This window comes from Bacillus rossius, chromosome 3 (genome assembly GCF_032445375.1).
Source record: "Bacillus rossius redtenbacheri isolate Brsri chromosome 3, Brsri_v3, whole genome shotgun sequence".
NCBI lineage: Eukaryota > Metazoa > Arthropoda > Insecta > Phasmatodea > Bacillidae > Bacillus > Bacillus rossius.
The window spans coordinates 49,836,534-49,863,953 of NC_086332.1; the positions used below are offsets into that span (position 1 = coordinate 49,836,534).

The following is a 27,420-nucleotide window of genomic DNA, read 5'->3' on the forward strand; positions in this document are numbered from 1 at the left end:
CAGCCGTTTTATTCAAAGTTTTTGTACCAGGCTGATATGGATACTCTGGTGGGTGGTTCTTGACGAAAGTTTGTGCGAAACGCTCGTTGCACAGCGGTTACACACCCCGTTTTTGCTAACTGCAGGACACACCAGCTCTACTGTTACGGTGTAGGAGCCATTTTCTACGCTAGTACTGTCTGGCGGCGGCAGTCTGCAATAAAAGAAGTGCGTCTATACGTCAAAAAAACTTCCAGAGATTCTCTATGAACTATATAAGGTTTGAAGCCCGTATGTTGTACCGTTTAGATTTTATGAATTTTCGAATTTGTATACTTTTTTTGTGCTCATCCTGTACATAAACTTCTGTCGTGTGTATTGCCCACGATTTTTGTTGCACGCTAGCTATAATTAAAAATAGCGTTTACTTTCTTGCTCACCTCCCATTTTATCTTTCATGTTCGAGGAAGATGTCCGTGTATACTGGGCTCTTACAATTGGTAACGCTTCGCTTTTGGCGAGAATTATCTTCTCACCGTCTTGATGATACGGACTTTACAGGTAAGAAACGGCTTATTATTTCCAGGAACTCTACGTGCACGTGTAGCTATGTTTTAGGCTGCGGTTGCAGCAGCTTCAATTTGAAATAGGTAGTTAAACATTTCGTGCCACTATATCCTGTTACACCGGTATGAGTTCAGACTATTCAGTTGTAAGCTTCGTAGGATGGATTTTGTGCGTCTTCAGGTAAATTCTTATGCACCAAGGTTGTGGTTTAGTTATTTTTTAATTGTTAATGAGTTATGAATATGAAAAACAAAATTAATTACGTACGCTTATTTAATATATGGGCGTAAATCCGGGAAAGGGGAGGGGCAAAATCAAAAAGCTCCTCACTGTGTGGGCCCGGCTTGTGCTTGCAAATAGTAACTGTGAAATTTGAATAATGAACGTAATTCTGCGCCCTCACCCTTTCCCTAGGAATCGTACAGTTCCACCCCTGCTTAGCAGTGAAAAGCACTTTATTACCTCTACTATAAACATATTTTTTAGTACAGATGGCAAAAAAAGGCAATATAAGTTTATTTTTGAAATTAATTGCACTTAATTAGATTTAAAAAATACAAAGTATAAACCTCACAGTTTCATATTTAATAATTAAAAAAAATAATATCACAAGGAAAGTAACTACAAATTAAAGTTGGCGTTTCTCGCCGCTCAGATGCCCAAAGCTATGTAAGTAAGGTTGTATGGTCTTATTTCAGGTTACTCTTCTCAAATTTGAAAGTTCTCAGAAGTAGTATGAATGGTCTGCGTGTTCTTCCGCCACTGTTGTTCTGTAAATAGGTTTCGTAAACGAACATCATGTGATGCTTTGTTGGTGACAGTTGGGATATAAGCACCATTGGTACAACTTTCGGAAACTGTCAGATTTTTAAACAGACAAGTTACTCGATGCAGATACTATGCATTGCCCATTTTGCTGTTCTTCCATTTTGAGACCCAGCGGCAAGGGCGCAAGTCTGTAGGATTTGCCGCAGATGGGGAACAAAAAGGGGGCAGGGGTCCGCGGAATCTGCGCCTCAAGATTTTTTTCCTTGGGGGTTGCCGACACAGGTCATCTCAGTAGGCGGTCTGGGCCAATGTTTTTGGCTTGATGATCGCATCCAAAGCGAGGGGATTTTTAAATGGAAGGGGGAGGGGGTGTCTGGGCCCCTCTCCTCCCGGGATACCACCACCTGTATGCTCAATAGTGCTGTACTTCATCGAAACACTCACCGGCCTGGCAATGTGTATCTCCGGCGTAGATTCCACTGATTTCACGTTGTGGTTCCATGCTATTATAGCAACTTTTTCTACTGTAAACATTAATAAATCCAAAATCGGTCCAATTTCACTGAGGACAAGAGAAGAATATAAAAAAAGAAGTATCACTCCTTTGATGAGTGTCAATATACACAACTCAAATAAAAGGTCACATGCTCTGAATTATATTGCAAGCATGATGCGTACGATTTCCAGATTCATGGCTCTGTTTTGTTAGTTTTTTTTTTTACATTAACGTGTGTGTTCTGGCGTCAAAGGAATGTGTTCTTCAGTTCAGTGTTCGCCGTTAACTTGTTTGTAGTGTACAAATAAAGCCGACATGAATTTATTTCCAGCGAATTCCAGCGCTTCGGTCGAAGACGTAGGTTTTTGGTCGTACTTTGTTTGCTTTTTTCCCTCCATAGTCGTTAGCATGTTAACAATGAATACTCAGTGGTTAAGTCCACATACTGAAATAACTGATTTCGGTGTAGTGTTAAGTGGCGGAAGAACATGCACGATGTGAAAGCAGATCTTTGTTTTAGGACTCAATAAACACTGGGTCCAGAAAAAAAAGTGGTCTTTATTTTTTTGAGAGAGAAAATGAGTTATATTGCTCTCCACCACTGAAAGTGGTGCCATCTTTTGCGAGTGTGCTCTTCTTCTAGACAGCCCTCAAAACACTTTAAAATGGCAAATGTACACGACGCTACACAGAAAACATTTGTCTATACTTTTACAAAAGATTTCTTTGGAAACCAATTGCCAAAATATAGTTTGTCATGCTACAAGAAATATATTTTAACTTTGTATACAACACATGGCTATGGTTATGTTTACATATATGCGATACGTTTTTCGAGATAATGATGATTATTTCTTACGAAATTTGGCGCATAATTTTTCATTTTAATTGATGTTTAATTCAATCATAATTTTTAAACCATGGAAAGATAGATTAATATTTAATAATACAATTTTATTTTGTTCTATATTTATTGATTATTGTGCGCAGTTTATACTGGATAGCTATTCAGGGAACGGTTTACAAATAACTTTTTAACTATTGGAGGAGCTGGGACAACACAAAGCATAAAAGCCCGGGTAAGAATCCGGACCCAGTATTACTGCGAACACTATTTTTGCAGCCGATACAGTTTTTTTTTCATGTAAAATATACAAATTTACATACATCTGTATTCGTACGTGAATATTTCTGTTACATTTACAAAAAAAAAAAAAATTACCGTGTAGACCCCGCAGAAGTCGGGTGGCAATAAAAGCGCGTGTTTCCTGTGTGGCAGCCGCGCCCTCGTACATTGCGCGTCTTTGTGCGAGCCGTCGGTCGTCGGTGGCCGTTCAAAGCCATTAAAGCGCGTTCGCTTTATTACCCTGGAGATGAAGTCCACTCTTGTTTGAGTGCGAAAAAAACGCGACCTTCGTGTAGCGCATTTGACCCCTGAACCGTCGGGTCCCAGTTATGGCAGAAGCTGTGCTGCATTTTAGATTGCAAGTTTTTTGTCCACTGATAGCATATACGCTGGTCGTTGTTTCAAAAATAATATTAAAATAGTTTATAAAAGTACGCATATTACATGAAAATTTATATTGGGGAGACAACAAAAATAGTCAAATTATTAATCATCGAACACCTCAGTCACGTACAATATTCTATAGCATGCGATAGATAAATAGTAAGGATTAGAAGAAATGTTTGTCGTTGAGAAAACTTACACAACAGTTCACATAGTTTGCAGTGCAATAAAATTGTTAGTAACTTAAGTGAACTATTAATGTATCAATTATCTATTGCATGCGCCCAAGTTTTTTGTTTGAAATGTTACTAGTATTGTACTCTAATTATTCACCTTAAGATTACGGAGAAAACTGGTTACAGATATAGGGGTAGTTGTAAATTTACGTATTATCTTCGTAAAATTATGAGCTCTGCGTCAATTCACAAGAATCGTCTTGTACACAGTCAACACATTCTTAAACCTTACACGTGCGTTTTCGCCCCTTTTTACCACGTTTTTATTAACTCGCTTTCTCGTCTGTCTGTTTTTCTGTTCGGTACAAATTTAGCAATTTAAAAATAGCTCAGAACTTGTTGACAATGCACACACATAAATAAAAAGCAGGAATAATTATTTAAATAAAATGGTGATGCAAGATGAGTTGTTACAACACCTGTAATCACAAACCACTAAGACAGTGATGCATGTTGAGAAAGATATGGTAACTGTCCAAATCCCTTGTTTTTGAGTTATATTTTTGAATACAAAAATTCTTATTATTTTTTTATCTCCTCCCGAAATGAGTTCCTGTACCTGTCGGAATCTGTTGTGATTTCTACAAAGATACAATTTTTATGGAACTTCGCGCTTTTTTATTTCATGTGCGTTCTTCGTTGAAAAGTCCGTGTATGAACTGGAATTTACAATCGTGTAATTAGAAGATTAAAATGAAAAAAAAAAAAAAAAAACTTTTTTCTCTCCTTTACAAGTTTTCTCAAGATGTAATACAGCAATTGTCGGTGAAATCAAAACATCTATGACGGACGGGTGTGACTGTAAGTCATCTTACTTTTTTAGATTTTAGAGGTAACCTCGTAGAAATGCTAACAGGGACACCAGGTAGGGTTGTGAACTGTTTGCGCCAACACAGGGTCGAATTACCCGCGCAAACACTTGCAAGTACTTCGAAGTACGGCTGTATGCATTTCTCAAACATGGGGACACCACCTGTTCAGGGACATTTTTTACTGAGGGAATAATTGCTACTAATTGCCCAACTTATTTTTAAAAAAGATCATATTTCTCGCAGAATATATCGAGCGCAGAAATGAATGGAAAAAAAAAATATTTCTGTGATGCTTATTTAGTAAAATAACGGTAATTATTGTTAAAATAAAAATAAATTAATGACGCAAAAAATGCAGTAGCACAACATGAAGGGTGAGGCCGGGCCTTAAAAGTCAGGAAGGTAAACGTAAGTTTACTAACTTGATAAAAATAAGGGGGGGGGGGGGGCGCGCCCCTTCGTGGAAGTCCTAAAAGCCCGCCGGAACGCGTCGTGTAAACATCCTCTGCCTCTGAGGGAAGTGGCGGGGACCCTCCAAGTTTACAGCTTCCTGAAGCTGGGCGCCAGTTAACACCTCTCTTCACTCACGTACACTGTCTGTGCCCTCGGTCCAGACGCCTGCAGAATCTCCTCCCCTCCCCTTCCTTCTACCCTCATTTTCCTTTATAGACGTGTCTGCGACCTCCGAGTGCCCGCTGGCGCTGAGTTCCGTCCGGGCGAGCGGCGAGCGAGTGCCCTTGGTCAGTGGTGGATATGAAGAAAAAAAAAGTACTATAAATTTAAGTTTGTGTTTTTAGAAAAAACTTAACGTCTATAAGTGGCTTGGACAGCTACAGTGTCATACCTAACATGAGTATTGAAACAGCTCACCCCTATATCACACAAAATAACAAATATACCGTCTACAACGAAATCTCAAAACATTTTTCATAACTGGGTGGGGGGGGGGGGGAGGAGGAATTTATACTACTATCACCTTATTCCTCTTTGTGTCCACCACTGCCCTTGGTTATCTGATCTTGAATTAGGGTTATTTCCAACGGAAGCTGGGCGTGAACTGTCGTCTTAAGCTTTAACCTTAGGGTCCCAAAATTTACTTAAGATCTCTACCAGTTTTAGTCAGCCTGACGAGAATTAAAGCTTTTCCCAACCTGTTCTATTAAAATACGGAGGAGATAGTGCAGTGGTAATACACTTTGGGGACTTAAAACCGTGACCTATTATTTTGCGCTGCACTTCCTATACAAATTAACAATACTGTTTTTAGTATGTTTCATACCTAAAAACATCCGTGAAAACACCTGTTTAAGCCTTTTTCATTGTCCAAAAAATAAATTTCAAGGACGAAGCCATGAAACGAAAGTGCAAATGCAATGGCTCTTAAAGGATAAGACCGTTAAAAAAAATGGCGCGTAACAGCCGGAACTCTGCACTCTGTTGATGCAGCCAACCCTTAGTCAGAGATGTGTTCGTATCAGTGAGGCGGTATACGTGCGACGCTCGCTGGTGTTTCTAGCGCGTATTCGCCTCTAAGCGCAAGATTCTGAACTGGCGCACGGTCTTTATGTCGTGCGTGGGGCAGCTGTGAGGTTTGTGCGGTAACCAATAACATTATATGGTGGAAAAATGAAGATTAAGGGGAAATGTAAATTCCTTGAATCAAGAATCTGTACCGGATGTTTCATGCCTAAATATTCTGAAATTACGTGTTTTAGCCATTTTCACTCTTTTAAAATTACATTTTTAACACATAATACAGAAACAGAACTACTCATCCGCCTTCAGCATATTCTTGAATGTTTTTTCACAAGCAGACTTCACTCGCATATCTTGAGCAGTTTTTTTTAAATCGCGTTTTTTTTTTAAATGACACTATTTGGTAACGGAGCCAATGTGTGTAACGCATATACTGGAGTGACGTGTGTAACGTATGTAACAAAAAGGGCTCGATAGTGAAATAACTTTACAGCCAGTTACAGTCGGCATCAGCAGCAGCGCAAAATTTTGGATTCTTTCCAATACTTTTGTAAACCTTTACATAGGTACTTGTCATACTTTCACGTACTTACTTGTGCGTACTTTTGCGTAACTGCAACCGCTGGCATACTATCACATACTTTTACATACTTTCACAACTCGCAATTCGCCACTCTGTACTCTCAATTTTGAGGTTGGTTAGCAGAATTGTAATAATTTTGTATGGCATTTTCAACCGGTACACATTTGAGCTATCACAGGCCCATTAATTCATTCTTAGATTTCATTAAAACACGGACAGACCTATTAAATAAAGGTATATTTTCAACGCATGATTTACGCGTGTTTCAAACATTAAGAGTACCTTAAAAATGTCGTATCCCTCTCATCTGCGAATTGTGTAGTTGAGGCCACGCAAATGTTTTTTTTTCTGAAGCGCTGCGCACCTGAGTGTTCCCGGGGTAGGCAGAGGCCTTGTTCGGACTGTTTGCTTGGTCAGACAACACTGCGACACAGTATGCCGCAAAATTTACTGTCATCATAGCTACTGCGGGCCTCGTGGTCCGTGTGCCAGAGCCGAGCATCGAACCAAGGGTCCGCGAAGAGTTACAGGCCGCGGAATGCCGCCCTCTACCTCTTGTTGTGAAATTGTTTATGTGTGGATTTATGTGAAAAGGATGACACCACTGGGTTACTTCTAAATTGTTGTTAAATTTTTTTTCTTTGGCGGGATTCGCGGGAGGGAATCGGAACCCACGTGCTGCTGAGGGCAATGCGATGAGTAAAGAAGTGGGAGGAAATAAATAAGCGAGATTTGAAAAAAAAAAAAAAACTTTTTAAATCCAAGTTTGAGCTGTTTCAGTCGTACTGCCTGCCTTTTGCTCTAATTGCCAAGTTGAGAGAGTGCATTAGTCTTTCTGAATTTGGTTTTCAAAGTCGTAATTACTGGGCTTGCAAAATGTGATGATGATGATGATGATGATGATGATAATGATAATAATTGGTTGCGGCACGCTGGAGTAAGAGGCCGAGCCACCGCACGCTTTGCAGTGCCAATAGGATTTTTTTTTTTTACCTCGTCCAGGAATATAAAACAAAACTTTTCCTAATACCATCTGCAACCGATGTAGGTGAATACGTGTGGAGATGAGTGGAATGACACACTGTGCAGGAATACGGCCCCTGGGAGCCGTCACTCTTGCCCTCCGCTCGCTCCAGGAGACTGCTGGCCAGGTGTTAGCACAGCCAGTGCTCTGGCTCGCTGCTCGTAGCGCACAGTCACGCGGTCGGGTCTCCCAACACGAGAGAGAGAGAGCCAGCACCACTGTCCCGCCTCACCCTGCACTCGTCGCGGTCAATGCCAGAGTCGTGACGCCAGATGTTCCTGTCTCGCCTTGAACTAGCGGCTTTGAGCCCCCGAGAGAACTCGCGGCTGTCGCACTGCGGGCGCCAGTACGGCCGAGCCTGCCTGCCCCGCACGCATTTAACGACTGCGTCCTCTTAGGTTTGCCTTTATCGACCTCCTGTGGCCGCACACTGCTGACCCGCAGGGCACTTGGAGTGGAGTGGCTGTGGCGCGAGTGTGGGTCGGCGGTGTTGCGTCCCCCCTTCCCCCTCTTTCAGGCGTGAGTGCGGAGTCTGTGGTGCGTGGCCCGTCTCCCGCGCGAGGCAGCTGTGGGCAGCCAGCCTCCGTGGAGCGCCCAGGGTGCTGCGAGACGTGGCGTAGCCAGGATTTGTGTATGGGGGGTGTTAAGAAGCATGCGCCCCCCCCCCCCCCCCCCCGTATTAAAGCGGGGGGTCCGGAAAAATTTGGATTTTAAGGTGTGAAATAGTGCTATTTTAGCAGTTTTCGGTACTTAAATTTGGATTTTAAGGTGTGAAATAGTGCTATTTTAGCAGTTTTCGGTACTTACATTTAAATATTGTAATGGTAAAATTTTTATTAATTTTAATACGAAATTTGTTTGAGTGATGAATAAGAAAATAATTCAAGATTTGGTGCCGGGAGGGGGGGGGGGTTGAACCCCTAACCCCTCCCCCCCCCCCCCTGGCTGCGCCTCTGGCTGCGAGACGTGGGTCTACTCCGGGTCGTAGCTCCCCAGTTCGCGAACCATAGCATTTCTGTGCGCCCTGCCAGTGTTGTAGAATTTGATGTTCCTATGGTGAGGATCAGCTGTGAGATGAGATGAATGTTTGTGAGTCTGTGAAAGAGTTCGAATGCGCGTGAAAACGATCCAAGCCAGTTAGGAGTCGTATAGGGCTTGGTGTTGTGCGACCTGATGGATTCGGATGGTGCGGCCGGCTGCATAACCCCACAACCTCGACGGCATAGAGCATTGAGTGCAGGACAGCTGCTTTTGTAAATGCGTACTTAAAAGCCTGTCTGGCAGCACTCGGCCCTTCAGTATAGTGCTTCCACTCTCTTCTTGCACTCCGCCACTCTCTTGGCCGCATGGTGCTGCCAGGTATTTAGCAGTGGACGTGTCAAATAGCACCAGAGGTGGTGGCGGTCCCGGCCGATGGCATGAGACTTCTCGGCGGCAGGGGCCTCAACGACTCAGGGGAGTTGGCGCGCGCGAAAGTCGCTAGCGCCGGAGACTCCTCGCTAATGCACACGGCTGACGGAGTGCTTCTCTCGTGGCAGAGGGGGAAGAGGTGGGTTTAAAGAGTTATCGATGGAAGCGGGCCGGCTCGGGAGGGGGGGAGGGGGCGTTTAACGAGCGGGGACGCCGCGCGCAGATTGCTGGCGTGCCGCCAGGAGCGGGGCCGGCGACGAAGTAAACAGCGAGGGCCACGTGAGCGCGGTGTCAATGAAGGGGACCCGCCGGGGGCGGGGCGGGCTGTTGGCGGTCAAGCCGCCGCCCCGCCTCCCCGGGTAGCGCACCACGAGATGCACAAACCTGTCAGCAGTTTGTCCAACCGAATTCTGGCATACAAATCGCGCGGCTCTTTTTTTTGAGGAATGCTAATACATTCCGCAACAACAGTTTGTTGAAGGTCTCGGAGGATTGTTAGTGCCAGGATCACGCGACCGCACTCGTTTTAAGTCATCTCAGAGGTGCTCAGTTGGGGTGTGGTCTGTACTTCTCGCCGGCCGCTGCATAACAGAGATCCCATCCTCCGCGGTGCAAAGATAGCGCCATATTTTGACGAGGCCGATAGTTTCAGTATTTTTCAGTGATTTTTATATTTCACTTAGGTGCCCTTCTACTGACGACAGTAATATTGTGGCAAAACATTGTCGAGATATTACAACGCTCAGGTGTATGTAATTCCTGCTTTAAAAATGAATTATTGCTATTAGTTATAAAAAGTCTCGAGCAACTAATATAAATAACACTATAAGTGTTTCGTGGGTAGAATAGAAAATTATTTTTTTTACATAACCCAAATTAATTTAAATGTTGAAAAACTGTGTTAACAAATTGCCGGCCAAATTACTTGGGATAATAATTTGGTAGTTAATTATAGTTACTTACTAACACTACCAACAGATGTCGGATACATCGCGAAATTTCATTGTCTGATGTTAATAGTAACGTTTGAATTGCCAACAGAATTCGCACAGGCCGCGTGCACAGTCGTTGTGCTCGGCCAGCTGTGCACTCGCTGGTGTTTATAAACTGTGAACCCAGCTTTACTCTGCGGCTTCGCGGGTCCTCTCGTCGGAGGACCTCGCTACCTCCCGTCCTGGGACTGGTGCTGCCGGCCCGCCTCGGGCGCCGCGGGCGTTCTGGGAACTAGTTAGTTCGTGAGCCGTCCGCCGCCCGATCCTTCCAGCCTGATGCCGGGATCATAATTATAGCGATGGACGCCACGTCAAGGACGCGACGCGACAACGAAATATCGCATTTTTTGTATGTGGACGTGGAATGTTTAACCGCGCGACAGACGGAAAAAAAACTCTAGAAAAAATCTAAATTCTATAAACTCTAAACCTTAATTATTCTTACTGTGGGGAAGATTGATTAAAGATGTTTACTGTCATTGCATATACAACCCATATATGTAATACGATACCAATCTAAGGGCGCGGTTATACGGGACTCGGAACTGCTTCAGGGAAACATGTTCAACTTTTTTTGCGGTGTTATTACTCAAGGTTTGATCATGTTTCGTTCGACATCTTTTCTCACTCAACTGAAACAGGTTGGTAAAGTAATTCAGAACGACATCTCTTCTACATAAACCTCTTATTGGCTGTTGAGTGTTAAGAGTATAAACAGTCCTTCGCGAAAAACCCAAGATGGAGGATGTTGCTGGCACAAGTTTGTGTAATATTTTACCGACAGCAACAAAAAAGATCAACAGCTATTTTTTTTAAAAAATTTGATGCTGACTGTAATTTTCTAAGTACAGTTACAATATCAGCGCCCGTCGCATGGCGTCCTCGCGCTATTGTTATTTCAGAATAAAGGTGTATTCACAATAAAAAAAATAGAAAATAGTAACTTGGAACATAGGTCGTGTACACGATATTTGATAACCTTGTTTTCGAACCTATTGATTAAAAACTGTGAATAGTAAAATCAAGTCCGGAGTAATGGAAGCAATAGCCTCTTTAATTCTGTGTCTAAACTCTGGAAAATTATTAGGTAGCGGCGGAACGTAAGAGACGAACTTTTTATAAAGCCCCTAAGGAAATAAAAACCGAACGTCGTTGTGTCAGGTGAACGTGGAGGCCAGCGAAACAGAGCTCTGTCGTCTCAAACTGCCCATACCATCAGCGGAGGTTTTTGTCACATGGGGGATCACAAACTTAAAACGAAACGCACGTTGAACTGAAATTACAGATTCACTCTTTGCAAATTGCAGAACACAAAACGCTTTACTATCAGGAGTCCCAATTTTGCGTAGGTACTCGCGCATGTGCTTATCAAAAACTGTTTGAGTTACTTTAATTGTGATCTTGAACCAACACACTACAATGTTTACAACGTTGATACTTTTAAAATGTATAGCTGAGGCGTTCTTTTATGGACAAACTGTGTTTGAATTATGTTACGGACGCATGGCGGAGTAGGGAGTTACGTGGTAATTAGGTAATTGCTGAGGTATTACATAGGCCAGGTAAGTTATAATTTAAAAATAATTCATGGCAGTTACCTGGAAATAGAGACTAGCAATAGATATGTCAAACAATTATCAAAAAAATATTTTGAGGCTATAATTGATTACAAAAATGTTTAATAACATCTAATAAATGTAGATGTGAATTTAGAGGCAGGTTAGTTGTGGTGTGATAAACATCTGATAGTTAAATATTTATATTCTTACACTGGCAATAAATATACATCGGATTCTTCGCGTCATTTCATTGGCTAAAATCAGTGCATAATAATTCAGTTGTGAACAGATTTTGAGCAGGTAATGTTCAGTCTTATGCACTCGCTTTTATTTATTAGTTGTGAAGTCAAGGACATCGCTTTACTTTATATATAAAAAACCACCCACTCAAGGGAGCCCCAAAGAAAAGGTTAAATGAGTAAAAATAGTGATTTTTAAGCAATTTTATGTTATATTTCACCATGTATTTTTATTAAGAATACCTCTGTACGGTTGAAATCTTTTGAAAGTGCAGCCGCTTCTGCAGCTCGCTGTAAGCCAGATCTTTCAAAATCATCCAGTTTAGGTATTTTGTATTTCAACAGATTTGATGGAACAAGATTGTATGCTGTAAAGGGGCAATCTTACAAAATGCTACACAGTGGTTACGTAGTGAAATCCTATTTTTCGCAAGTATAAAACGTGGTGGACGTTGCCGTGAGCCAGAGTTTTCTCGAGGTACGGCTGCTTTTTTTTCACACATACATTCCTTCAATGCTGTATTCTCATCTCGTCACAATCTCTAATAACTTCGATGTAGAACAGACGTTGTGTCCCAATAAAAAAAATATAAAAAGTCATTATATAATTCCTACTTGGTACTAACCATAAACACTTTCTGCAGTAAACGTCGTACGTACAAAATTTTACGTGATTTCATAACATCAACAACGCGCCAACAGCTCACTTATATTGAAATAGAAGCCGTTCAATGTTGGGTCCACAGATTTGTTGCTGCGTAGCTTACACGCGTGGTCTTACACATATGTACTTATAAAGTAGCAACTTAGAATAGTCGTGACCTGGAAAACCATTATTTTAGAAATACGCTTCTTATAACCGGCATAACCTAGAAACGTCATAATTTTAAAACACGTAACTTATAAACACGCAATTCTGAACCGCACAATTTGAAATCTTAATATCTTTGAAATAAAACACGCAACTCAACTTAACTGGCTTAAACTCAGAAATTTGTTTTTAAGTTGTGCGTTAATAAGTTGTGATTTTCCAAGTAACGACAGCATCTCTCTATCATCCACACCCAGCGGCGGACACAGAAGCTCGTAGCTGAGTTCAGGATTGTTTCTTTTTTGCTTATTTTTCTCTCCTCGTAAAAGTCATGGTATCGATTTGTCTTTGAAATATTTGTGCAATGGGAGTGCATGACTTGATGTAAGTTTTTGGACATACGCCATTGCTAAAAACTTTTTCTGTTGAAGAAAAACTAAAAAATAAAAAGAAAGAAACATAATTTTTTTTGTGTTTTTTTATATTTGTTTTATATTTCTTTATTTTTAGTTTTTAGTTTTTCTTCAACAGAAAAAGTTTTTAGCAATGGCGTATGTCCAAAAACTTACATCAAGTCATGGTATCGATTGTAAATTGGGTTCATCCGTCACCAGGAGCACAGATCGTTGGAACTGGCTTCCGAGTTGCAGTCGGCGGCTCTTGCTGGACACGGCGTCGCCCCGGCCCTTGAGCCGGTGGAGGGGGGGGGGGGAGGGGGGGGAGGGGGGGACCAGGAATCCACTGTTGCACCGCAGTCACCAGTCTTACACAAGACTTTGAAACGTTCCAGAGCAAGGAGCATACAAGTAAACAGATATTTCACTCCCAGGGTAAACATAATTATTTTTTTCCCCTATGAAATCGGTCACTGATGATTCTTGCACTACCAACCACACATCATAAAACTAAAAAAAATTAGTTTTGTCCCGAATTATCGAGATCTAAGCTGTTATTATTATTATTATTATTATTCAGGTTAATGATTTAGGCCTCTTTAATAAATTTATAAATTTTTATAAAATATCATCTAATTTGTATTTCATGTGACATAAAATTAAGGACTTTTATGACATTATATCGCATATGGAAAGTAGTGTTCGTTTGGGGTCTAAAACCTAGTTGTTTGGCTCGTAAAATCGCAATATTAATTTACATAAATGCCCATCTAATGCAATACACACAAAATGACTTTATTTGAAGTGGTACGTAGCTACAAACATCGCAAATACGCAAATATGAATCTACCTTCAACTGGTGCCTTCAAGACTCAACTGATCCATTCAAACACACATGTTGACTCCAACATTAACATAAATGTAGGTATTCAAACATAAATGTTTACTGAGATCTATCGATTCCTTTACATTTAGGCACTACACGTTAATTTATAGTCATGCAAACTATTTATTATTTTTAATATACGTATAAGGCATAGGCCTATGCAAAAAAAAAACGATTTTTTAACGATCGCGATTAAAAAAAGAGGGACTCCAGCCTGACAGTGTAACATTTGTTGATTCGCACCTTTATTTTAAAAAAAAAAATCGTTAAGTGGTCTCCGCAACATCAAAATGCTGCTCGAGTCAAAATAATTATATTAAGTAAAATGAAAAATCACGGGTCGCATAATTAAACATTATTTATGTCAGCTCTGAATGTGAATGACATTCTGATGTTAGTATAGACGGAATCCTTAGTGTACAATAAGCTTATCGTACGCCCTATCTGGTGACATGCTCCTGTTCCAGAAGATAGACAGGGCTTCAGCCGCCCCATACCACCTTCTTTTTCATGTGCCATCTCCTCTAAGAAGGATATCCGGGCTAGAACCGGGCCATGAAGCATATCAGCGAGGATCTTTGATGCTGTGGTTTCCTCTTGCCTTTTGCATCATGCAGTTCATCCGCCGCCCAAGGACAAGAGGATGCGGCACTGTACCTCTTGCCCGCTCTTTCGTCCTCCAAGAGGCCGCTGGCACTTGGTAGAGGTAGTCACTCGGCTGGCTGACGGCAGTGTCACGTGATCTCTACGTAACACTAAATAACACTACAATTTATTATAAAAAAAAAAACATGTGAGCGAGTACTCGCCAGATATATGTAACATCTTCGTTACCTCGGTAACGAACAAATTCATAGTTCTCATGTTATACTTGTAATAAGAAACTCGTACGCGAAATTGAAGGTAGAATTCTTTAAAATAATGCCGAGCGTGATAAATGTATACGCAGATTGCGTTTTAAAATAATTTCTGGACGAGAATCACACGTAGTTTCCGCACCCACCGCTAGAATTAGTTGCCGGAGCAGCTATGTCGATTATCGAATCATTCGATTTGCAGAGCGAAATGTTAATCTATATAACGAAACGGCTCCGATAAAAGAAAAAAAAAAAAACTTCAATCGTTTGGACCTTATTTTCGAAAAGGAATTTTATTAAAATACTGCCCATCGTGTTAGAAATCATTAAACAGTTAATACTATAAAATTTCTTCGTATTTGTGAACTTTGGTTCGTGCCATCAGCCACAGATGGCAGCACCGTGTTTACGCATTTCCGTTCTATACTACTTCCGTTTCCTACTCACGAAATCACCCCCACCAATGCCGCATACCGAGAGCTAAGATGTTACGCGCAGACAACCTAATAATGGTTTTATGTTTGAGACGTAGCGAGATGGTGCAGTGGTATGACACTAGACTCCAGTTCCAGAGGATCTGGAGTTGATATCCAGTCCCGGCCATCCATGGATTACCTTACTCGCTCCAGGCAAATGCTGGATCCATTTCCCAAGTTCTGCAACGCTGTGTGTTACTGTCTCTTCACGTCGCTGCCGGCGATTCATAGGGTCTGAGTTAAAAAAAAAATTAATAAAATATTGAGACAAAAATATTTCACTCGTTCTAAAGAACATTCGTCGTTATTCCCTAAAAACAAGTTGTCATTGCTGCTCTACGTCGTTTTTCAATCTAACAATCACATATTTCTTCAAAATTGTTATCTCCCTAGGCAAATTTTCATGACGTCATAACTTCCCCATATTTTTTCTCTCGCTAAAAAAAAAAACAATATTATCGATGACGCACGGTATTGAGCAAAATGTCTTTCTCAACTAACAAAAGTGCGTGATTCTGCAAGAATAACCTACGTCGATTACAAATTAAAAAAACGTTTTATGCTGTAGTTTGTTTGTTGTCACGCATGAGACCAGCAAATGCAATGACGGGCTGGACATGTTATGGCTGGTTAATTTCCATCATCTGCACCCGCTCGAGTTCAAGACAATCCCAGCGCCACCATCCGCCGCGAAGAAGTGTCGACAGTAACTCATCCGCCAAATGTCGTGGGTCGAGTTCGAGAGTGCAAGTGCGACCTTTCAGATGCATCGGCCCGCCTGTGCTTGTGGCAGTCGGCGCACGACCGCTCAGCCGTCGACCGCGGATAGCTCTGAGCCCCGTCTCGCCCTGAAGGCGGGTTCACCCAGGGGCGTAACCAAGGAGGGGGGGGGGGGGGTTAGGGGTTCAACCCCCCCCCCCCCCTAGCACCAAATTTTTAATTAATTTCTTATTCATCACTCAAACAAATTTCATATTAAAATTAATAAAATTTTTACCATTACAATATTTAAATTTAAGTACCGAAAACTGCTAAAATAGCACTATTTTACACCTTAAAATCCAAATTTTCCCGGGGGAGCACCCCCGGACCCCCCGCTTAATACGGGGGGGGGGGGGAGGGAGGCCATGCTTCTTAACACCCCCCAAACACAAATCCTAGCTACGCCACTGGGTTCACGTGTGGGCGGTGCGAACATATCTGGAGAGCACACGGCAAGGCAAAAAGTTCATGCACAACGCAGGACGCAAAAAACGAAGGAAAAAAAACCTTTATAAAGTGACCAAGACGCGAAAAACGTTAACGCAAGCATCGGCAGATTTCAACTTCTTGAGTTTTTGACCTTCCATTTTTGAAGTAAAATGTTCCGAAAACTTTGGCACACGATTCTCTTTATTTATCCCACAAATCCCGCTTTCCACGTACTAAACCATCGCACGTAGAAAGAAAATGACACACATGCGGTGTGCAGAGCTTCAGATAAAACCACGCGATTTGAAAACTGCGCAAGATACTGGAGTGGTTATCTTTTTTTTTTTTTTTTTTTTTTTTTTTTTAATCATTTAAAAATACGCTGAGGTGGATGAGTAGGTAGTTCTGGTTCCGTATTTCGTTTTTAGAAGTGAAAATAGTTGGAACGCGTGCTTTGGATAATTTTCAGGCATGAGAAACTCGATACTGACACTCTACAGGGCACCTTTTTTATTTCATTTCTCCGCCATATAATGTTATGGGTTCCACTCGTATCTCATAGTTGCCCTATGCATGAAGGTAAGACTACGCGCTAGTCCAGACTTGGGCTAGGATAACCAGCGAGACCTGCACTTACCATCCCGCCTAAATAACACAAATACACCAATGACTAGGCGCGTCCCTTAGAATTTTCACACGGATTAGGGGGGGGGGGGGGGGGGGCCTGGTGAAAACCTTTTTCTACAGATTTACAGTTTCAAGTTTTAGGGTCGTTGCTGTCTTACGACTTGCGTGTTTTATAAACTTCGTGGTTTTTTTTAAAGTTTTTTGCGTGTTGCGTCCTCGCGCTCTTGCATTTTTTTTTGCGCAGTTTATAAACCTGGCATAGAGGTTATCGGCGTTGGGATATCTACTCTTAAGTAGGTCGTCGAAAGAAGCTATGTTCCGGGGGGAAGGGGGGCTTTTATTTTCGAGAGCCCCTCTCCTCCCTTACTTAACGTACCTACATATCTACAGTTTTAAAAAAATTCCCGACTCTAAACGTTACCGTGTCAATAAATGTAAAAGTGATCCGCGCGTATTGAATAACTTGTCAAGGTTTCCAATGAATTGTATTAGAATTAGACTTGCATTTTACTGTCCTACCATCAGGGTGAATTTACACATTAAAAAAATCTGAAAGCTGAATCGGGCCTCGGGGATTTAGGCCCCCCCCCCCCCCCCCCCCCCAACATCCCTCACTAACGATGGCCGTGCACTTCAGAAGTAATTTTTGAAACGTTCAGCTACGTCCTAAATATCTGTTAACTAAATATCTCTCGCTAAAGTGCTACTTTTGTGCTTGAAATTCTGGCTCGAAAGCCATGATTATCTATGAGATTACATAGAGGTTTATTTTAATTTTTTCCTTCATAAGTGTCGTAGTTTTTTTTCTTAGTTAATACTTGCCTACATCAGATAAGTATTGCATCCTAGGTAGTCGTATTCGCCAAAACATCACACTTGTGAGGCGAGGGTCATGTGTTCGATCCCAACCTTTCTCCCCTGTTGACCCTTCCGAAATAACTCATATTTACAAGCATCGGTACGGTTCTGAGATCGCTGTGATCTTTGTGATGTGAATCCCTACCTATACCTTACCGTTCGGTTTGTAGTTGCACATCCTTGTCTCTCCTCTTCAGATTCACCTGTTTGCATAAAAGAAAGAGCCTCAATAAGCAAAATTAAATTATCTTTAAATAGTATAAAACCTTCTTTATCCGCGTCTGTTTGTTCCCTTATACCAAACCACTAAATGGATTTTAATGCGGTTTTCACCTTCATATAGCGAATTTCTTCCGGAAAATTAATGTGTTTGATGCATTCATATTAAATAGAGAAATCTCGATGTTTTCTAATCAAGTCGTAAAAATACGCTTTTAGGGCGCTAACATGGCTTACGCTGACTTACGCGAAATTGTAGGTATTTTTTAATTGGTTAAAACATTAATTAGTTATTTGCGAAGCTATTTTGACCGATATAGTATTAATCCTTATCAAATTAAATACGTTCGTTACCTTATGCTTTTAATTTAGATCACAATTGACCTTCAAACCGTATCATTTGCTACTTACAAGTACTTACATAATAAATGTAAATGACTTCACTTGAGTAGATAGCATACGTGTAAAGCCGGGACGGGTCGCCAGTTATGTAATATATTTTCTTAATGGAATATTTTGTCCTGATACTTGTTGCCAGATTTGCGCTGTTTAAATTTTTCTGAGCTATATGCCAGCTAGCTACGAGTGCTTAAAAGATAATACATTCTACGTGTATTTAGAACACTTAAAAGCTTCTTTGATCCGATTAGGTGTATGGTTATTTTTTCTACAGCAACATACTGCGGAAAAAATATTTCGGCAAATAGTCAACGAAGTATATTTATTCACTCAAGTAATCATCGATCATCTAGAATTCGCTAAGGTCTCTTTTAATTTGGCACTCACAACTGGGCGTGACGGCGTGAAAACAGCGGTTATTTACCGCGGCCTGAAGGCTCCGCGCGCTAATCACCCGGTCGATCAGCAGCTAAATACGCCCGTGACCGGTTTGGAAATAAATCCTCACAGAGGACTACACAAACGATAGTTAATACTTCTTTATGGGCGGCCGTGCGCAGTTTTATCTAATTAATTATCTTCGCTGTGAAACTAACGCGGTATCCCATTTTCGTCATCGATACCGATTCTGGCCATAGCACGTATTCTTTTGTAAATACGCGTCTCTTCCTAAAATACACGTTGTTCAAGTCAGTACTCCCAAACACAAAAACTCATTTTTTTTTGTTTTGTTTTAAGAAATCACATATCATAGCTTTAGACAATTAAAAATATTTTTTTTTATCCACACAGAAAATTAAAAAGAAAGGAATATTGTTTCATTATGTACAGGCAGGTCTTAGGAAATATTTTTTGGTATTATCTGCCAAAATTTTTAGTATTATCTGCCAAAATGTTTGGTATTGTGAGCACAAAATTTTCGGAGATGGTTAGAGGGGCATATCCCAATATTTTCTGCCCTTCACCTTGCTTCGTCCCTGGGTGCGGGTCGAGCTGCTTCATTAAAACTATCAGATCAAATTGAAATTCAGATTTTTCTGCCTTACAGCACATTATAAACGAATTAAGACACATAAAATAACAAAAAAAAAAACACATTGACACAAGACATACACTGATACATATCAATAACTTTGCGACAAAAAATGAGACAACACAACAGATTGATAAAGTTCATGTTAACTGGCTGATAACGCAGGCGCCTCGTGAGGTGTTCTCGAGTCGACCGATGCCTGACCACGAGGCGCGGGAATCCAGCTTGCTCCGGAAGCACGTTGCAGGGCCACCACAAAAAAAAAGGACCGATAATAAAAAAATTAACACAATATATAATCAATTGGCTCTAAAGTGCATTATTTTGAATATTTAAGTGTTATATTTACATTAAGACACGAATTTGGTAAAGTAATTGTCATAAATTCCCCGGGTAAGACCCTCGGATCACCTGGTAGCAGTAACGGCGACCCGGATGGGAAAAGGGGGGAGGGGAGGAGGCACCCCTGGCTCGCTGCCATCGTGGTCCTTGCGCGCGGCTGTCGTGAAGACGGTCCTCGTGGAACGCCCCAGAGGCCCTCGGCTCGCGTCGTTTGACCCGCCCGTAAATCCTCCGCAGCGGCCCGTCCCCCGTCCCCCGTCCCCCGTCCCCCGTCCCCCGTCCCCCGTCCCCCGTCCCCCGTCCCCCGTCCCCGTCCCAGCGTCTCTTACGTGACGTCCCGTTTGTTTTACGACTCTGTGCACGCACGCACGAGTCTCTCGACCACCGCGACAATGCGCTGTTATGGACGGCGCAGTTCAGAACGTCAGGGCGGGGATGTTGACAAAGCTAGGTCTCATCTACAATGCGTAGTCGGCAGTCGGAGATGGTTGTCCTCTTGAATGTTCGACTGCTTTAGGATGAGGTAGGAGGGGGAAGGGTAGATATTTATTTGATAAAGCGCGAGACACAGGGAGATAGAGAGAGGTATGGCGAGGAGGAAGCATGCTGGTTCACTTCTCACCATGTCGTGCTATCCCGGGTTTCCGCTGGAGAGGGCTACGCTGTCTGTGCCCTATACCTACAATCACTCCAGGCTGTTGGGTATTCACCCAATGAGCTGGCCAGTGGAAACCTGAGATCTAACACTCTTGAACCTTCTGGCAATCGTGCCTCAAAGGTCTGGAGTCGCTGTGAAGTGCCCTCTAACATGACAAGAGCGAGGACTCGTCAACTGGGCCTGGCTGATGTCTCTCTGAGCTGCGGACCGGGCCTATTGGCCCTCGTAACCCAATGGTGTTTGGTACGTGGAGTCTGTCATTAAAACACTCTTAAACTCAACCGCCCCTTCTCGACGGTGGCTGTCGTTTTTATTCTTCCGTCCGCGTCCGTGTTGATGTTCCGTGTTGTCCTCTTTTCTCTCGCAGCGGCGGTCGGCCTTCGGCGACTCGCGTCGCTGTTTCGCTGGCGGTGTTGAAACTGCTGACACCTCGTGTATGACTCAGGGCGAGCCTCGAAGCCGCTGCCAGAGTGCTCAGAGCGAGTCATAACACTGTGGATTATGTCTTCCTCTCCCTCCAGATGGCCCTGCTTCACAGTAAATTATTATGTAACCAAAGGCACGAAAGATGATGAGATTTCAAAGCGGTATTTATAGGCCTACAATTGTATTAATTTATACTTTATAAATAATCCTGTTTATTTCACCCAGTAAAAAGAAAGAAGAAAAAAGAAATAACCGAAACTAAAAACTCGTGTAGTCAGGTTCCTCTGACTTATGGTTAAGTTCATATATCTGTGCTTAGGAAGCATAATGCACTATGTTCACTTTTGGGTAACATTCACTTTTAACCGTGAACCCAACCATCGTTTGACGTTCTTTCCATACTATGTCAAAAATCAATATACCTATTCTGGGTAGAAAATAGTTGAGTAAATAAGTAAGATAATCTTTAAAAAAATTTCTTTAAAATGCTCTCATGAAATTTTTGTGTTTGTGACATAGTTTGTTATGCCTCCGAGGTACAGAGATATGACACGACCAGGACCAGTTTCACGGACAGGAGGCGAGCGGACGAGACGCGAATCTGCGCGCGGTATTTCCTGTCGCCTGGCGCCGGCCTCTCTTTAAAAGTGACGTTGCCGTGAAAATACCCGCACCATTATACGCCCCGACACCGCGACCGGCATGCTAATCAGCCCGCGTCCCGCCGCCGGATTTTATTCACGACGCCTAGCCGCCGCCTCGTTGGCGATGCGCGAGGACGTTAAGTTGGCACAGGCTGTCGCAGCGTCCGCGGTCGTAAAGACCCCGCCACACCCGCGCCTGTCCGATCTGTCTTTAAAGTGTTGTCCGGCTGTGCTGTCTGGTAGGTTTCTGTAGTAGCGCGCCACGTTCACCTGTACGGTACATCTGGTTCATACAACATTACACAGAGGGCAGCACGGTAGAGTACGTAAACCAGATTTATCATCACTGTCCTCGGAAATTTTAGACAATATAAACATTAATGTATGTGTATGAATAGAAATAGCGATACTTTTGATGAGAAACATTTTAGCTCTTGGCATACGGAATTCGGTGGAAGTAATTTCGTGAATGGAACGGAAATGTGTAACTACGGCACTGCCATCTGTGGTGAATAGCACGAACCAAAGTTCACAAAGTCGAAAGGGAATCGTTATAGTATTAACGGTTTGATGAATTTTAACAAGATCGGAAGTGTTTTAATAAAATTCCATGTCGAAAATCATGTTCAAGCCGGGGTTTAGTTTTTAGTCTTTTTCGCTTTTATCGGAGCCGTTTCATTACATAGTTTCAAATTTCGGTCTGCTAATCAAATGATTCAATAGCCGTCGTAGCTGCTCCGGCAACGAATTCTAGCGACCTGTACGGAAACTACGTGTGATTTGCATAAAGAAATATAGTTGAAAACATAAGCATCAGCATTATTTTAAATATTCTACGTTAAATTTAGTGTCCGAGTTACGTATTATAAGTGTATTTGAAACATGAAAACACATGAATTTTCTCGTTTCCGAGGTTAGATGTTACACATCTCTGGCGGATCTGAATGGGTCGCTCACAATTTTAAATTTTAATTTTATCACTGTATTAATACACATTTGGACCAAAAATGTTATTTTAGTTCATTTAAACGTTTTTTTTATCTATTTTTATTCTCTTTCCGTTTCAAAGCAGACGCAGGTGGTTCTGTCTGACCCATAGGCGTGCGCAAGACTTCAGTATTGGTGGTGCCAGATTACACAACAGCCCTGTCATTCATGGACCCCGAGCCTAAGACGGGGGGTCCTCCCCCGGAAAAATTTGGATTTGAAAGCGCAAAATGGTTATATTTAAGGTGTTTCCGAACAAAAACATTAAATACACAGATGTAAAAATTTTAACATTTTTTATGACAAATTATAGCTTTGAACGTTATAATCACCAGGAAAACTACTAAACTATTAACAGTTTTAAACTTTGTTGAGCCATAAAGTAAATTGCACAAATTGTTTGCACGGAATTCATGCTGGTGGCTTTGAAAAACCGTACTTGCATGTTTTCTGAAGACACCAAATAAATGATAGAAAAAACATTCTCAAATGTTAAGTTTTAAAATCAACAAATCAAGGGAGTTTTTGTAACATACCTTAAATATGTAAAATATTAAAATAATAAAAATACACAAATAAGAGTGGGCAAAATTTTTAACTTTTGGAATACAACAAAAATGTTTTGTCGGCGACTGCACATAAGTCATCGAGTAAGCCTATCCTTTTAACTAACTAAACTCTCTCTCTTTTTTTAAATAAACCCCGGGCGGACGGCGGCTGCCGAGTGGAGTGAACAGTGGACACCGAGCGCGCATTCTATGTAATTCGAGGAGAACTAGGAGAAGTATTTACTTTTCAGAAGTTTCGTAGCCGCGGCCCGCGTGTACAACACAAGTAATTGCAACTGGCTTGTTTCCGTGTGTATAGTTGGTTCGATTGATAATTGATATACTGATAGTGTTATGAGCACATATCTGTAACTCGATACGATTGTAAAACATATTTTTTTTTGGAAATAATACAGATTTTTGTAAGTATGTATTATTTATTTCTGCTTGTGAAAAACAAAATAACGTTAACCCTAATGGTGGTGCCAAGGCACCTGTGGCACCTACCGTGCGCACGCCTATGGTCTGACCTAAGGTTCAGTTCGCAAGCTGACAGATCCGCTCCACGCGTCTCTGCACCATCACCTGACTTCATAGGTCACGCGAATCAATCAAATGTCATATCCGTATCCGCACCATCAGCTTCGGCATATCAGATAGACGCGACTGGTCGAAGACCACCGTCGTCGTCTTCGAAACCACTCCGCCTCAGGAAGTGTCGCAGTGGCTTGGGAACGAGGGAGTAAAGGGCTATAATGTGTCCTTGCATAAAGGCATTTTCAGTAAGGGATAAAATATACAATTTGTACCACTCCAAAATTGAACCGTCACGATAAATTTTACATTAAATTATTCTCCAAAGGGGTTGTTGATCTTGAGATCATACTACCTTCAGAGCCCTTTGGCTGCAGAACTCTTGAGTGTTAAAGTTCAATTTCTAATCCGCTCAAGAAATTTTTAAGGTTTCCGATTACAAATTGCATTAAACATCCATTCCACTTGTCTGTATAAGTTTTGTTTCAAGGCTTCGCTTTCAACATTGTATTTTTTTTGGACATGAAAAAAATTGTAAAACTAGTCTTTTCACAAATATTGTTAGTTATCAAAATATTTAATATGAATAGTAAAGGAACATGCCATGTATCCTTTAGTTTTAATATTACCTACACAGTAAAATTATAGGTTAATCACATAAAATCTTTGAGGTGCGTTACCTCAAAGGGTGCATGCCAGTTTGGTGTCAAATGCATTGAGGCTGAGAGGCATGTGATGCATGAGCCAGTATTGCACTTACACCCACCCCACAAAACTTTTATAGTCATTCCATGTGGTCCTCTGTGGCCTGAGTATCACACTCATGTAGTAAGGGTCTCGGGTTCTATCCCGACTTCACTTCCAGACACTTACATTTATGAGCACTGAGTTGATATTCAATTAGTTGGAGCTCATCTTAACTACCCCTGTGCAAAACACTGTGTGCGACATACGTAAAAACCTTACCTCCAAGGTAAAGTTGGGAGAGGTCCTTTGTATGTGCCTTCCTCTTCTTCAACCAAGATGTAGTAGTTTCTGTACAGTATTACAGAATTTCTTTCAATGACTCTGTAGTAAATACGAATCTGATAAAGGCAAAACAATGTACTTTATTAAATGTCCATACTTTTAACTTTGGAGCATGATATTGTTACGAACGTGAGCAAGGCCGGTACACGTGCAGATGCAGCGCAGGAAGGAAACAAGGATTGTCGCTTTCCCCCCCTCCTTCTCACCTGACAGCTGCGGAGTGACGCGAGCTGCCGACACATGTTTCGAGAGATTTCTGCCGTCGGGATGGCGCGGAATGACGCGTCTGGCCCCAGCCGCACTCGAGAGTTCTGGAAGGTGTCTGGGCCTATATATATGTGCCCGGGACTATATATAAATGTGCCCGGGACGCCGGCCGAGAGGCAGTGGAGTTAAGTCAGTGAGAGTTCAGGCGGGAGCTTTCCCGCGGCGGAGTTTCTGGGGCGATAGTGCCGCGGGTGCGGCAGAGTGGCGAAGTCCTTGGACGAAGGTTCCAGGGCAGTGTGTTCAGTTCCGGGCGATAGTGTCGCGGGTGTGGCGGAGTCCCGAGCGAATCGTCGAGCGGATCCTCGGCGAAGGGGAAGTGCGTCGGCGGGGGCGGAGTGCGGCGACGGAGTCCTGCGGCGGAGACCCACGAGGGTTGCTGTGGCGAGAGTTGCGGACTAGTGAGGTGTGCGGTGTGTGAAAACTAGTGACTGGGGAAGCAACATCATTTTTAAGTGCATTTGATTATTTGCCATTTTAGAAGATTATTTGTAAGTGACATAAGTAGAGGCCATCAATAAAACTGTTTGTGAAGTAAAATCTATTAATTGGACAAGAGTATAAGAGTGGTAGGAGTTATTTATTCCATGCCATGAGTAATTATCCATCACTGACTATATGCATTAAGGTGATACATTGTATTAATGCTTTCAATGACTTGTAGAATATCTTTCTTGTATCATGCAAGTTCTGCTTCATGCTAGTTTACTTTCCAGCAGAACTTGCCTTGCCTACGTTACCAGTGCCAACATTGTTATGCTCCAGGAGTACACGGAAGAGATAGAGCGGCTACGCCGGGAAGTCTTCCTCAGCCGCGAGACATCTGGAGTGTTCATGTCCCTGGAGAACTACACTCGGATGGTGAACCAGATGGAGCAGCAGGAACAGGAGCTTGCTGGGAGGACGGCAGACATTGTGGCGCTGACCAAGAAAATGGATGCCAAGGAGGTACGTTTTCGTTTGCCCAACTTTCACTGATGTCGCTACATTCCTGATGAGACAGCCATGCATGAAGACATAATCCTTACATTACAAGACCAGAGTGGTAATGGTCCATGTTCAACTCACAGGACTCGTTATCTGAGACTTGTATTATTCCTTCTCTATATGCTTATTTTCCCAAAATTGCATATTTTGCTCAGTTATTGGATTCCTGGTTTAAATACTGCTGTCATTCAGTTATATGCATATTGAATAAAAAAATTAATAATATGATTTACAGAGAGGAACTTTTGTGGGTGTGATTAGATTCAAGCAGTTACAAATGTTATTAAAGGATAGTGAATGGCACAATTTACTCAAGTCATTAAAGATTTAGAGAGAGAATTTTTTCTTGTAGGCACTCATGTAAAGTGCAAACATACAAGTAGTCTGCAGAAATATATCAACCCTCAGCAATGGGAATGAAACTTAATGGGCAACAGTGGTTGTGTTGTCATATCTACGATCAAACCAGGTTTTTTTGCAAATGGAAATGTGCTAGTGGTTTTTCTTAGGGTATTCCTGTTTCCTCACCTATTTATTCCATCAATGATTCATTCTAATTTCATGACACCTCATCTCAAATTATCTTACGAGCCTTACTGAACCTTCTTAAGAGCCTTTTCAGATGATCTGTGGAGAAAGATAGCACTTATATTAATGGATGACAGTGCTTATCCTAACATAAATAAATTGTGGGTTGGATTTGTTTATGGGAAGATGTATAGAACTTAGAAAGATGGTTCATGTTACACCCATAGTTTCATAATAGGCTATTTAAGAAAACTGTTCACGTTGTTGTAACTCTCTGTTGATAAATTAAAAATTTAATCCTGTTCCATAGGTACACCTAAGTAGGTATTTGTTTTGATTTTGCACAGATTTATTTTTTAGAGAATATATAGGTAGCTGTGAAAAGTTATTCAATTCATAGTGTTTTTTTTTTGCCCAGTTTAAAGAGAAATAAACATTTAAGTAGTAGGGTTAAAAAGTAGCCTTATAAGTATGCTGGTCTGGGTAATAGCACTGTCATACTAACAAATGTACATTTTGCAAGTAATGCAGAGAGCATCTGCAAGACCAGGGACAAGATTATATGGTGAATTTCAATAAAACCGAAATAACACTGCAAAACATGTCAATACACCGCATAATGCCAAAATGTAAGTTACACCATATAGCAGCGAAATGCAAGTTATATGATGGAATGAAGTAGAATAAAGCCAAAACTTAATTCAAATCATAAAATAAGTAATTTTTATTGTTTGACATTCAAGGAATGTCATTATTACTGTACAAAAGATCATATTAAACTGCATGGATCAGATAAATTAATTTAATTTCTTCATTGTCTTATCATTTATTGAATAAATCTTTAACCACAAATGCTTACCAATTTATTTTTATTGTTCTGGAGGTATCTTTTTTAGACCAATTTATTACAATTTTTTTTTATCATAAGAATGCAACATATAAATATTCATTTATAGAAAAAAAAACCACCCAAAAATTTTCTGTTCTAAAAATGAAATTAGACTAAAAAAGTAAAAACCATAAAATCTTGTCTCTAATCGTGACATATCTGTGAAATGGCGAATGTTTGC

General features: G+C 41.5%; 1 protein-coding gene across 3 annotated transcripts in view; it reads left to right on the top strand.

Moving 5' to 3' along the window:
- Positions 1-27,420, top strand: part of LOC134530659 (kinesin-like protein KIF11) — a 143,368-nt gene that overhangs the window by 94,691 nt on the left and 21,257 nt on the right. For all 3 annotated transcript variants that reach the window (XM_063365693.1, XM_063365694.1, XM_063365695.1), the window contains exon 2: positions 25,601-25,783. In XM_063365693.1, the coding sequence (XP_063221763.1) occupies positions 25,601-25,783 (183 nt within the window). The remainder of the gene's footprint in view (positions 1-25,600; positions 25,784-27,420) is intronic.